This window comes from Herpailurus yagouaroundi, unplaced genomic scaffold (assembly GCF_014898765.1).
Source record: "Herpailurus yagouaroundi ecotype Mexico unplaced genomic scaffold, PumYag 160, whole genome shotgun sequence".
Classification (NCBI taxonomy): domain Eukaryota; kingdom Metazoa; phylum Chordata; class Mammalia; order Carnivora; family Felidae; genus Herpailurus; species Herpailurus yagouaroundi.
In genome coordinates this window covers 40,351,432-40,364,512 of record NW_024412401.1, presented here as the reverse complement: position 1 = coordinate 40,364,512, position 13,081 = coordinate 40,351,432, and the positions used below count along the sequence as shown (strand labels likewise).

The following is a 13,081-nucleotide window of genomic DNA, read 5'->3' as shown; positions in this document are numbered from 1 at the left end:
AAGCTCATGTTCTCAACCACTACACATAGTGCTTCTGTACTTTAACAAGGAGTACGTGTGTGGGGTCTCCATGGAGTCTAGTTCTCTCTTGTGAGTGTGAGACGCGCATAACCTGCCATCTACTCAGCACCTCTACCTAGACGTCTGGAAGACACCATGTGTTCGTATCTCAGACCCAACTCGTGTTTTCAGTCCTCTGGAACGTGTGCTCTTCCAGGGCTCTCGTGGAGAGGTGCCTTCAGGTGACCATCATCTTGTGTGTGGACTGCTGCACAACTGCACCATTTGCTTGGTTGGTCTCCTCGCTTCCATTTCTGCCCCTCTCTCCATAAATTCTGCTCTGTGCTGCTGGAACGATCTTCCCTAAATGAAAATCTGATCAAGTCACTCTTCCGTCTGAAACCGTCCGCGTGTTCTGTCCTTGATAAGCTCCAGAAGGGTTAGGGTTGGTGTTGGGGTTAGGACTTCTGCCTCGCCAGCATGATCTCTTGCCGGTTGTTTTCAGTGTTTCAGGCCCAGTGAGTGGTGGAGCAGCCCCTTTCGTATTTCTTCTCCTCAAAGGGCTCTTTGGATTCTTCCCCTGACTCGTGTTCTTATCACCCACTGCTTCCTTCCTTCCTCATCACTTGATTCACTCATACTCTTTTCAGACCTTAGTCCCACTACGCATTTCTTGAAGTTAGTGTCCATGATGTTCCTAAACTAGGTCATATTCCACTAATAGAGCTTCTTATATCCTCTTTTAGCTCTCATTTGTGCTATATATCACTTATAAAATTTTACATGTAGATGTCAGTCATTTCATTAATCTTGGTCTATCTTGTCTATATGGTGAGAATTAGGAGGGTTTTGGTGGTCTTTTCATCATTGTACCTTGTTCTGGACGGCACACTTGTGTCCCCCCCCAGAGTCCTATATTGAAGCCTTAACCTCGATGTGATCGTGGGTTGTCTACTTGGACTGACATAACAACATACTGTAGACTGGGGGGCTTAAACAATAGACATTCATGTTCTCGTAGCTTTGGAGGCTGCAAGTCCAAGATCAAGACAGCAGCACATTTGAGTTGTGGCTTGCAGATGGCTTCCTTCTCACTGTGTACCCACATGGCCTTTCCTCAGTGTACGTGTATATTAGGAGAGCAAGAGGAGAGAGAGTGATTTCTTCCTCTTCTTACAAAGACACCAATCCTATTGGATTAAGATCTCCCCCTTATGGCCTCCTTTAACTTTAATTACCTATTAGAAACCCTGTCTCCAAATATAGTCACAATGGGGCTTAGGGCTTCCACATATGAGATTTGGAAGGACACAGTAAAATCCACAGCAGACTGTATTTGGAGTAGATCTTTAAGAGGTCATTAAAATTAAATGAGATCATAAAGATGGGCCCTAATTGGATAGGACTGTGGTGTTAGAAGAAGAGGAAGAGATCTCTCTCTTCCCCTCCCTCTTTCTCTCTGTCTCTGCATCTCTGCCTCTGGTTCTCTCTCCCTACCATGTACACAGGGAGAGTGTGACAGTCTGTGAGCCAAGAAGGGAGACCTCACTAGAACACAACAATGCTGGCATCCTGGTCTCAGCCTTCCAACCTCCAGAACTGTAGAACATAAATTTATGTTAAGTAGCCCAATATATGACTTTTGTTATGATGGCCTGAGCTAAAACAACATTTCCTGTACTTGTCTCAGATACATTATGGTTTTTCTGAAAACAGTGTTGAATGGATGAATGAACGGACAGGAAGATGAATGAAGGCATGGGTGTTGGCGCACATGTATGGGTCCCTGGATTCCAGACTATAGCTTGCTCTAAACTCTTGACCACAGTATAGCCCAACCCTTACAATATGGGGCCAATCACTCTCATCTCTGGGTTAAAAGACTGGGCTTGGCAGTGATTCTCAGAATTTGGAGGGTAGCCTCTTGCTGGAGGGCTGTGCATCACAGGCTTGGGTAGGGAGTCCCATGTCCGGGATCTCCCTCGTGGTTTATCTTTAAGTATACTCAGTTTAGAGAACCTTGCCAGAGAGCAAGACAGGCAGGTGAGAAAGTTATAATGCCTTCATGTTCTATCTGCATTGTCAACTGTCTTTTCCTTAGCAAACATAGATGCTCTCCTGTGTCATCAAAGACAGAGCTTCTCGCAGAGCCCAGTGCCCAAAACAGCCATCTGGGTATGAGCTACACCCCAGATGCATCCGTCTAAGCTGATAACCTTACCTGGGAAAACAGGAGCTCCTTAGAAATGGGCATTGGTATGTTCAGAAGCCCTCTTTGTCCAGTCCGGTGAAACCCCTTCAAAGAAGCATGAATCTTTTGTGTGTACCATTTCCTGGCCTCAGACAGCAGGTAGCTTAAACCGAAGAAACGTCCTTGCCTCTAGAGACATAGATGGAGGGAGGGCTGAGCTTGAAGATTTCAAAGTTAGGACTCTCTTTGGGAATGTCTCAGAACAAAGGCAGTGAGGCCATTTAGACAATTTCCTTTGCCTCTTTCCTGTTTCCTCTCCTTGCCTTTTATGTTGCTTCTGTCCTTCCTCCTTGAGCTTTTCTGCCTTTTTTTTTTTCCTCTTTTATCTTCCACCTTTTTCTCGGTGCCCTTCTGACCTCACTCTCACCATTCTCTGGAACTTTCCACCTGTCTCAATTTTGCAATTTTATAGAAATGAGGCTACTAACTCCATCGAGGGTATTGATAAAAATGGAACATTGGGCTGGGAGTTAGAAGACTTGACTTTACCACTTGCTAGCTTGGAGTGTTATATGCCTTGTTCGGGGAGGGGGGCCTCGTTTTCCCTAAGTTGGGATATTGTACCAAGTGATCTCCGTATCACAGTACTATAGTTTTATGTCCTCAAATGTTGTTTGACCCATGGGCTCCCATCTTCCTTCACTGCCACTGTTCTGTTCAGGCCACCATGGCGTCTGGCTGGCTACCATACCGCTGCGCTGGCCTCTCTCTCTACCTCTACATGCGTTCGCCATCCTCTCATTAGGAACTATCGTCAAAGGGGCTTATTTTGAACATACCAGTCTTCTGTTTAAAACCTTTCGGGGAATAACTTCTGCCATTAGGATGCAATCCGAGCTCCTTGATGTGACTGACAGTGACCTTACCTCTCTGGCCTCATCTTCTCTTTGCACGCTCCCTTGGAGCCACATTGAACTGTCAGTTGCTCAAGCACTATACTCTTTCTGGCTTTGGATCCTTGCACATGCCTCTCCTCCTACCCAGGCAATCTTTCTTATCCTAAATCTCTTTAGTAACCCTACCCTGATTCTACCCTCTTTGCTAATTATTACTCGTTCTTAAGGTGTCTGTATATATAGTGTCTCTTTCAGGAAGCCTGCCTTGATTCCCGATGGATGACAGGACCCTTCTTGGTGCTCCTCTAGCATTCTGTACTGTCCTGTCGCAAAAGTATTGCAGTTTTGGGAATGCCTGGCTATGTGTCCTCCCAAGCTATGAATTCCTTGAATCATGGATTGTGTCTGACTTTTCACCACCATATCTCAAGGGCTGGGGGGGATGCCTGCATCATGGTGTATGTTGAATGCACAAGTGAGGAGGCCAACAGATACATCTGTACTGGCACCTGTGGCTTCTCCATCATTATGGGTCAGGGAGGGAGCTCCAGGGACTCAGGGTGGCCAGGCCCAGTCCTCCAGGGGCCAGGGGTGGGCCGAGCCCTAACCTCAGCCCCATTGCCCACCCTGTAGCAGCAGCTGAGGCGACGCAGGAGACAGTGGAGTCCCTGATGCAGAAGTTCAAGGAGAGTTTCCGCGCTAACACGCCCATCGAGATCGGTCAGCTGCAGCCAGCCCCGCGCAGGGCCTCAGCAGGGAGGCGGAAGCGGAGGAGCAAGTCTCGAGGTAGGCCCTTCCAGCACCTCTTGCCAGGGTGTCAGCGGGCTGTCCCCGGGTTCTGCGGGTCCAGGAAGAGCTGTGCCCCCTTCCCTTGCTTCCCTGGACTCATAGAATCGTGCCACCTTCTCCCCGATCAGTCATCTCAGCGGAGGCTTGAAGGCAGCAGACCTGTGCCCCTGGGGGTGGAGCCAGTGTCTCTTAGCTCCGGCGGCCTCCTCGGAGATGGGAATGGACCAGCCATCTTTTGTATAGGCTGAGAAGATGAGCAACAGTCTATGGAAAGTGCCTAACAGGGGACCTGACGAGCACAGCCGATGCTCTTTAAATTGTAGCTGGTGTCACTTTGGAGGGCGCAAGGGAGGCAGATGTTCTCGTGGAAGGCAGTCCTCAAGCTTGGGTCCCAGAATGGGTTTTGGAGTCACTCTTGAAAATAGTATAGTATCATGGTCAGGCGTAGGAGCGCTGTAAACCAGACAGAATCAAAATGAAGTTTTGGCTCTGCTGTGAACTAATCACGTCACCTTGGGCAGGTGGCTCTGTTTCTCCAAGCCCCTCTTATCACGGGGTTGTTATGCTTTCTTAGCGTAGCACCCAGCCCAGCATGCAAGAAAAAGTAGATCTTTCCCTCCTCCTCCTCCTCCTTTCCCCATTCTCTCCTCCTCCTCTTCTTCCTGCTCTTCCTCCTCCTTCTCATCATCATCATCACCGTCACCATCACCTTTTTCTTTCTCTGGTCATCTCTGTGACTTTATAAATGGGATGAACCCCCTTATCATTGCCTGACATCCAAACTTCTTCCCTTAAGTCCACTCCATAACCTCCAGCTCCTCTCTGATTCTGGTCTCTCACATCTCTAGTTCCTGTGAACATGGTTCTGATGATGTCACTCTTCTCCCAGAGCTCCATTGGATGTCTGGTGCCCTCGGGAGTGTACAGGCTTGTGAAGGTGACATTCAGGGCCACTGCAGAGCTCTTGTCTCTCTGCTGTCTCACCTAAATCTGTGGGTTCCACTTCCATGTTCCTTTCCATGGCATTCTCTCTGTCTGAAATGACCTAACTGGACCCTATAAGCAATTGTTGTCATTTATTGATACTTACTCCAGGCAGCAGGCTAAGTACTAAATGCCTCTTATTTGATTCTCACCAATCTTGTGAAGGAGATACAGGGTGATTCCCATTTTACAGATGACATCCCCAAGGCACAGGAAGCTACAGTAACTTGCCCAAAGGGATGCCCTAGTAAAGGAAGAGCCAGGAAGAAATAACCCAGCTGGGTTACAAACTTTTTAACTAAACCACTGTGTTTTATTTTATTTTATTCTATTTTATTTTGAGAGACAGAAAGAGAGAGAATGGGGGAGAGGGGCAGAGGGAGAGAGAGAAAAAATCTTAAGCAGGCTCCACGTTCAACGCTGAGCTTGATTCCACAACCCTGGGATCACGACCTGAGCTGAAATCAAGAGTCGGACACTCAGGGTGCCTTGTTGGCTCAGTCGGTTAAGCGTCCAACTTTGGCTCAGGTCATGATCTCAGAGTTCGTGGGTTTGAGCCCCGCGTCGGGCTCTGTGCTGACAGCTCAGGTCCTGGAGCCTGTTTCGGTTTCTGTGTCTTCCTCTCTTTCTGCCCCTCCCCGGCTCACACTCTGTCTGTCTGTCTCTCTCTCTCTCTCTCTCTCTGCGAAATAAATAAACATTAAAAAAAAAAAAAAAGAGTCGGACACTCAACTAACTGAGCCACCCAGGCGCTCCTAAACCACTGTGCTCTGAGCTAGTGAGGTCCTACCTGTTTTCCCAAACTTAGCTTGCATGGCACTCTGTGAAGGTATCACTGCCTGTTAGTCAGAATTCACTCTGAATTCTTACATGTGTGTGTTCTCCCATATCTTTCCATATGTGTTAAGTGCCGAGTTCATTTTTGTGTAATATAATTTGCTCATCCGGCTCTCTCCTTAGCTAGACGGACAATTCCTTGACGGCTGGAACTGTCTCACTATTTGAATCGTCTTGGCATTTGTGGGCCTCAATCAGTGGCTGCATGCATGGTAGACATTGCTTTTTGTTGAGACAGTGCCTCGGTCTTTGTCCTGTGAAATCCTGAATCCTATAAAAAAACAAAAAGCAAAAAAAAAAAAACCAAGATCGGCACATTAACCTGAGGTCATAAATCGAGGCAGAAGTTGATAATGGCGTTCCTTTCTGGAATTCACATGGTAAGCCCCAGGTTGAGCCAATGCATAAGATAAGTAAGTTGCTTTGAGGTCAGCGGTGTCCAGTACTAATTCCAGCCCAATGAACTTCCACTGTGCGTGGCTTTCAAAGAATCAACTGGATGTCCCCGAGTCTCAGTCTCCTCTTCTGCACAATGGGGTGTCAATCCCTGCACCAGAGATCACTGTGAAGGTCTGACGAGATGGCGAATGTAGACACGGGGGAACGCTCAGCCAATGTGTGTCAGGAGCTGAATAGAATTCCGTCTTGTATTTGTTCTTTCTTACGTTTGTTCAGTGTCCCTGGTAGTTTCATTCAGCTTACTTATCCATCTGTTTTTCTTCTACCACTCACCAAGAATTCCCCTCTGAGACCCTCCCTGCAAATCCAGCCCCTGGGAGTACAAGTGGCTCCTAGTTCATAACCTCCGCCCTTCTCACCGCCAGTCCGAATTCATTTCCTTAGTGTCATGTCCTAAATGTGTGTTTTACCACTGAATTCTTTCCCTCACCCCCTAAATCCCTCTTACGCACTGTAACTGTCTTAATGAGGCCTCTATTTTGGGCATTTGCACCGTTTCTAATAATTCTGCATTAAACAATGCCATAAACCATGTCACGTGGAAGGGTTTTTTTGGGGGGGGGAGGTTAGTCATCAAATTTAGTCTTCATTTTGGAATTTGTTTCCCCCTCTTAGAGTAGAATTTCAGAATTTTACTGTTAATGAAAACCTGTTGTTTGACTTAGATGATGATTGGATATCAAGTTATTTTGATTTGCAAGTCAAATTGGGCCTAGGAGCAACCAAAGGAATGGGAAAAGATATTTGCAAATGACATATCAGACAAAGGACTAGTATCCAAAATCTGTAAAGAGCTCACCAAACTCCACACCCTAAAAACAAATAACCCAGTGAAGAAATGGGCAGAGGACATGCATAGACACTTCTCTAAAGAAGACATCCAGATGGCCAACAGGCACATGAAAAGATGCTCAACGTCACTCCTCATCAGAGAAATACAAATCAAACCACACTGAGATATCACCTCCTGCTGGTCAGAGTGGCTAAAATGAACAAATCAGGAGACTGTAGATGCTGGAGAGGATGTGGAGAAACGGGAACCCTCTTGGACTGTTGGTGGGAATGCAAACTGGTTCAGCCGCTCTGGAAAACAGTGTGGAGGTTCCTCAAAAAATTAAAAATAGATCTACCCTACAACCCAGCAATAGCACTGCTAGGAATTTACCCAAGGGATACAGGAGTGCTGATGCATAGGGACACTTGTACCCCAATGTTTATAGCAGCGCTTTCAACAGTAGCCAAATTATGGAAAAAGCCTAAATGTCCATCAACTGGTGAATGGATGAAGAAATTGTGGTTTATATACACAATGGAATACTACTTGGCAATGAGAAAGAATGAAATATGGCCTTTTGTAGCAGCGTGGATGGAACTGGAGAGTGTTATGCTAAGTGAAATAAGTCATACAGAGAAAAACAGATACCATATGTTTTCATTCTTATGTGGATCCTGAGAAACTTGACAGAAGACCATGGGGGAGGGGAAGGGAAAAAAAAGTTAGAGAGGGAGAGAGCCAAACCATAAGAGACTCTTAAAAACTGAGAATAAACTGAGGGTTGATGGGGGTGGGAGGGAGGGGAGGGTGGGTGACGGGCATGGAGGAGGGCATCTGTTGGGATGAGCACTGGGTGTTGCATGGAAACCAATTTGACGATAAATTTCATATTAAAAAAACAAAAACAAACTGGGCCTAAGAGAATTACTGCATTGTTTTTTCCCTAAATGTATCTCAAATCTGTGACCACTGCCATCTCTCACCTCCTGCTTGCAATTGTGCCCTCCTTGAGATTCAGTCTCCCCAAAGTAGCCAGACTAATCTTTTTAGAAATATAAACCAGATAAGGTCACTTTCTGATTAAAATCGTTCAGTGGTTTCCTGGGGGCACCTGGGTGGCTCAGTCAGTTGAATGTCTTGACTCTTTATCTCAGCTCAGGTCATGATCCTAGGTCACGGGATCAAGCCCCGCATCAGGCTTCACGCTGAATATGGAGCCTGCTTAAGATTCTGTCTCTCTCCCTCTGCCCCTCTGCCCTGCTTGTGCACATGCTCTCTCTCTTAAAAAAAAAAAATCATTCAGTGGTTTCCTGTTGTCCTTAAAATACAATCCAAACTATTTGCCAAACTCCTGTTCCATCTGGATCTGGCTGGTGCTTTCTTTACTTGGCATTTCCTCATGGGCCAGCCACACTTCCTTCATTTTGCAGAAGCACAGCAAACGGTTCCCCACTTTGGAATCTGAGAACTTGCTGTCTCTTCCCCTTGCTGTGTCTCTTTACACCCCCCCAGCTCTTCTCCCAACCTTTCAGCTCTCAGCTCAGATGTGAGCGCCTCACAACTGTCTTCCATGACCACCCAGTCTCATGCTTTCTATCCCAAGACCTGCTACAAAACCCTTTTTTATTTGTTCCATAATATTGTGGTCTAAAATTATTTCTGTTTGTTTGCTTATCTACTATCTTCCTCTCAAAAAAATGTGTTTCATATTCATAAACCTAATACAGAGAAAGTGTTTAATAAATATTTGTTGAATGAATGAGTGCATTCACCTTAAAGATCATTCAAAAGTGGCTCAGTTTCCTAACTTTCACGTTGGTGATGTGAGAGGGATCCAGGATAAACCAAAGCCTCTTGATACAGACCTCCAGAGAATCTTGTTTCCTCTAGAGATAGAGTCACTGATGGATGGCACATTAACTGTGCTCAAGTGGATGCTGTTAAGGCAATTTTCAAAATGGCTTAATAACACTGTGCTTGAGATTTTACTGCCACTGTTGGGTAAGGTTTTTTTGCAAGAGAGAATAAGGATAGTATGAGTCAGCCCTGTACTTCCCAGCTCATGTGCTTACCACCATGGGTCCTCACGATTTTCTTGGACAGAAGAACTCCGTGGCCAATAAAAGTTTTAGAAATTCTGCATACTCCTTCTGCCTCTTGGAAACTCCCAAATGCATCTTAGACTATTGAAGACCCCTGGATGGGGGCACCAGGGTGGCTCAGTCAGTTAAGCGTCTGACGTTGGCTCGGGTCATGATCTCGCGGGTTCGTGAGTTCAAGCCTCACATCAGGCTCTGTGCTGACAGCTCAGAGCCTGGAGCCTGCTTCAGATTCGGTGTCTCCCTCTCTCTCTCTCTGCCCCTCCCCTGCTTGTGCTCTCTCTCTCTCTCTTTCTCTCTCTATCTCAAAAATAAACACTAAAAAAATATAATAATAATAATAATAATAATAATTAAAAAAAAAATAAAGACCCCAGGATGTCCTGTAGTACAGAAAGCTGAGCTTCTTTGTTTAGTTCAACAGCTGCGCAACCTTCTTGACCACAGACTGTTTTTCCCCTTGGAACATTTATTAAAATCCTGAGGAACAGAAATGGCCAGAGAAACACAATTGGAATTGCTCTGTTAGCCTTCACTGACCATCAAAAGCCCCCAGATACAGTATGAGGGTCTGAATCCTCAGTCTTTCACTGTCTGTCTCTTCCCCCTGTCCCTGAGGTGGCGTCGGGCTTGCTGGCCCAGAGTGGGAGCGCCTGGCCTCCCTCTCTCTGCTTCAGTGGGCTTCCTGCCCAGCCCGTGGTGCCCAGCGGTTCACGGCAGATGGAACAGACCGTGGAGATCCGGTGTCATGAAATTGAGCACATGGTTAAAAGCAGTTCCAATGTGTTTCTGTGGCTCTGGCTTCTTCCTGAGAGGCCTCGTGGACGCCCAAGTGCATCTTCCTTAGGCAGACAGAGGAGGGCAGTGGGGGACTTGACTGCTGCCCTCATGTCTCCGACAGGGTTTTACGAGGCAGCTGTTGGCCACGCCATTCCCCGGTGTCCACAGGAAGTTGGATGCAAATGTGTTGGGACAAAAATGAAGCAGGGAAATACTGCTTTTGATGTCAAGAAGAGCTTCCCGTGGTTCATGACGTTTCGATAGTGGTTCAAAGGTGGGATTCTTGTAGCTGATATTGCATTAACCACTGTTGGCTGGCTGACTGATCTTCAGCAAACGAAGAAGCTGTTTTAGTCTCAGTTTTCCCATCTGTAAAGTAGTAGTAATAATACGAATGTTATATGTGGGTTTTGAGATAACACTGCAAACTGTGTAGCCCAGTGCCTGGCATGTGGGTGACTATCGTAAAGAGTAGCTGATGTTATCACTGTCATCTGTGTTGTCCTCATTTCACCTCCAGAGGCTCCCAGATCCACCCCATGCTCACTGCGCCACTGCCCGTGACCTGGTTGAGGTGTCATTGCTGCTTGTGCGGACTCCTGCAACAGCCCCTTCATCCACAAATCCATCTTCCACCCTGGAGCCTGGAGGGATCATTTTTTTAAATGTTTATTCATTTTTGAGAGAGAGAGAGAGAGAGAGAGAGAGACAGACAGACAGAATGCGAGCAGGGGAGGGGCAGAGAGGGAGGGAGACACAGAATCCAAAGCAGACTCCAGGCTCTGAAACATCAGCACAGAGCCGGACATGGGGCCCGAACTCACGAACCGCAAGATCATGACCTGAGCTGAAGTCGAACACTTAACTGACTGAGCCACCTAGGTACTCCCGGAACGATCTTTTGAAAACACACTAAATCTGCCCATGTCACTCTCCTGACTACAACATTTTCCTGATACTCTGTCACTTGCACTGGGGGCGTCTCAAGATTTTGCAGTGAAGTCTTCCCAAAGGCAGGTGAGAATCAACATGCTCCCAGAAAGCCTATGGCTGTGCTCAAAAGACATTGGTCATAAGCCCCAAATTCCAGGTTCCACCTAAAAAAAAAATCCATGACATTCTATTTCATAATATTTCCATGCTTATTTTAATTTAAATGATGCTACATTATTTTTTTAAGTTAAATTATTTAACGTTTTCTAAAGCTTTTAGGAAATAGTGATGTCCCAGGAAGAACACTTACACTGATTATGCTCGTATGATAAGGGTACCGTCTTCAAAGGTTTTCTGTAGGATCAAATGAGACAATGCCTGTAAAGCACTGAGCACAGAGCCTAGCAAACGGTGCACGTTGAACACGTGTGCCCCATTGTTTTATTATTTATTATTTTTTAAGTTTATTTATTTATTTTGAGACAGACAGAGGGTGGGGCAGGGGCAGAGAGAGAGGAGAGAGATTGGATCCCAAGCAGGCTCCATGCTGCCAACACAGGGCCAGATGTGGGCTCGAACCCACAAAGCCATGAGATCATGACCTGAGCCGAAACTGAGAATTGGATGCTTAACCGACTGAGCCCCTATTAGTTATTATTTTATCACTCTTGTTTTATTATTATTATTTATGTCACTGCCCTTACCCATTAGGGAGGGGTACATTTACTCACTTTTATTTTTTATTTTTTTAGTATCTTTTAAAAGTTTATTTGAGAGAGAGAGCGAGCACACACGAGCGAGTCGGGGAGGGGCAAAGAAAAAGGGAGAGAGAGAATCCCAAGCAGGCTTTGCACTGTCAGCATGGAGCCTGTTGCGGGCCTCGAACTCAGAAAACCATGAGATCATGATGTGAGCTGAAACCAAGAGTTGAAGGCTAAACCACCTAGTCACCCAGGCACCCCGTTTACTCAGTTTTAGAAGCAAAAATCTATAGGATGAAGGGAACATGTCTAAGAGGGTAAAAAAATTGCTATAGCTTGCCACACAAGACGTCTTGATAGCCTGACTCCAGCCTGCCCCTTAGTTCCCCCCAAATCCCAAGCCTCTGCATTCTGTGGTCTCGTGCACACCAGCCATCTTTCCCTTTACCCAACCTGCCTTCCTTTCCAAGTCTGTGTACGGACCGGGTTCTGCCTAAAAGACCCTGCTCCCCGCCGCCTGCCCCAAGCAGCAAATTGCTAGTCATTTTTCAGAATTCAGTGTCACATCTTATCTATGAAGACCACACACCCGGCCCGCCCTCATTCCTTACCTCTTTTCTCCTCCTTACCTATTTTCTCCTTACCTCTGCTGAATGAGCCACTCCTTTTGTCTGGGCACATGCAGCCTGGTTCTGCTTTCTGTCTCAGCCCTTATCACAATCCGTTGTAAATACTTGTGGACACATCTGTCTCCCTCCCCAGCTCTGACAGTCCCATGATGGGAAGGACAGTGATTTATGTCTTTCTGTAGCTCCAATGCAGAACAGAACCAGCATAGAATAGCAATCGGCTAAATGGTGGATGTGTGGACGGATGGATGGATGGATGGATGGATGGATGGATGGGTAAAGCAGACTGCTGGGAGCATCATGGAGTACAAATGTTTCATGAGATGTGGTACAACTAGCATACTCTCCTGAGTATGTTCTAAGTTTTGTGCTCATCACATATCTCATTTAAGAGCTTCCCCAGATCCCATATGGTAAGGACTGTAATTATCCACATTCTACCAAAGAGGAAGTTCCATCTTAGGTTCAGTGACTTGCCCAAGTTTGTCCAGCTAGCAGGTTGCGGAGCTGTGACCTCAGAGTCTAGACGGAGCCCACAGCGCAGTTCCCAGATGACTTGGGTTTTGGTCCCAGCTAGTCTGGGTAAGATCTTCAAACTGTGAAATGGTACCAGCCTAGTCTAGGTACTGGAAGAAAGTGGCAGTCGCTCCTCTTGCATCGGGAAGGGTTTCTGCATCACCAATGCTGCTGTGAGGGTGTTCAGAGGCTAGAAGACTCTGGAAGGTGAGGCACCTCTCTCTCTGAGTCAGGACAAGAGTCAGGACATCCCCCTTCAGACTCCCTCTGGCCTCAGGGAGCCAGGGCCGTGTGCTCAGGGACTTGGAGCAAGTACGTATAATTTTCATTTGGGAAAAATTTGGAAGACTTCACAAAGAAAGTGGCCTTAAGGCATTGTGTTGAAGGAAGAACAGGCTTTTTGTCACGTGGCAATGGGGGCAGGGAGGAAAATCTAGCATGAAAAATGGCACAGAGGTGGAGAAGAAAACAACAATTTTATCTTCCCCAGAT

The 13,081-nt window shown here is 46.4% G+C and overlaps 1 protein-coding gene across 5 annotated transcripts in view; it reads left to right on the top strand.

The window, feature by feature from the left end:
• Nucleotides 1-13,081, top strand: part of ASTN2 (astrotactin 2) — an 882,793-nt gene that overhangs the window by 261,839 nt on the left and 607,873 nt on the right. For 3 of the 5 annotated variants that reach the window (XM_040482113.1, XM_040482110.1, XM_040482111.1), the window contains exon 4: nucleotides 3,721-3,873. The exons of 1 other annotated variant lie outside the window; for it this stretch is intronic. In XM_040482113.1, the coding sequence (XP_040338047.1) occupies nucleotides 3,721-3,873 (153 nt within the window). The remainder of the gene's footprint in view (nucleotides 1-3,720; nucleotides 3,874-13,081) is intronic. One more of the 5 variants, XM_040482112.1, reaches the window with a different exon arrangement.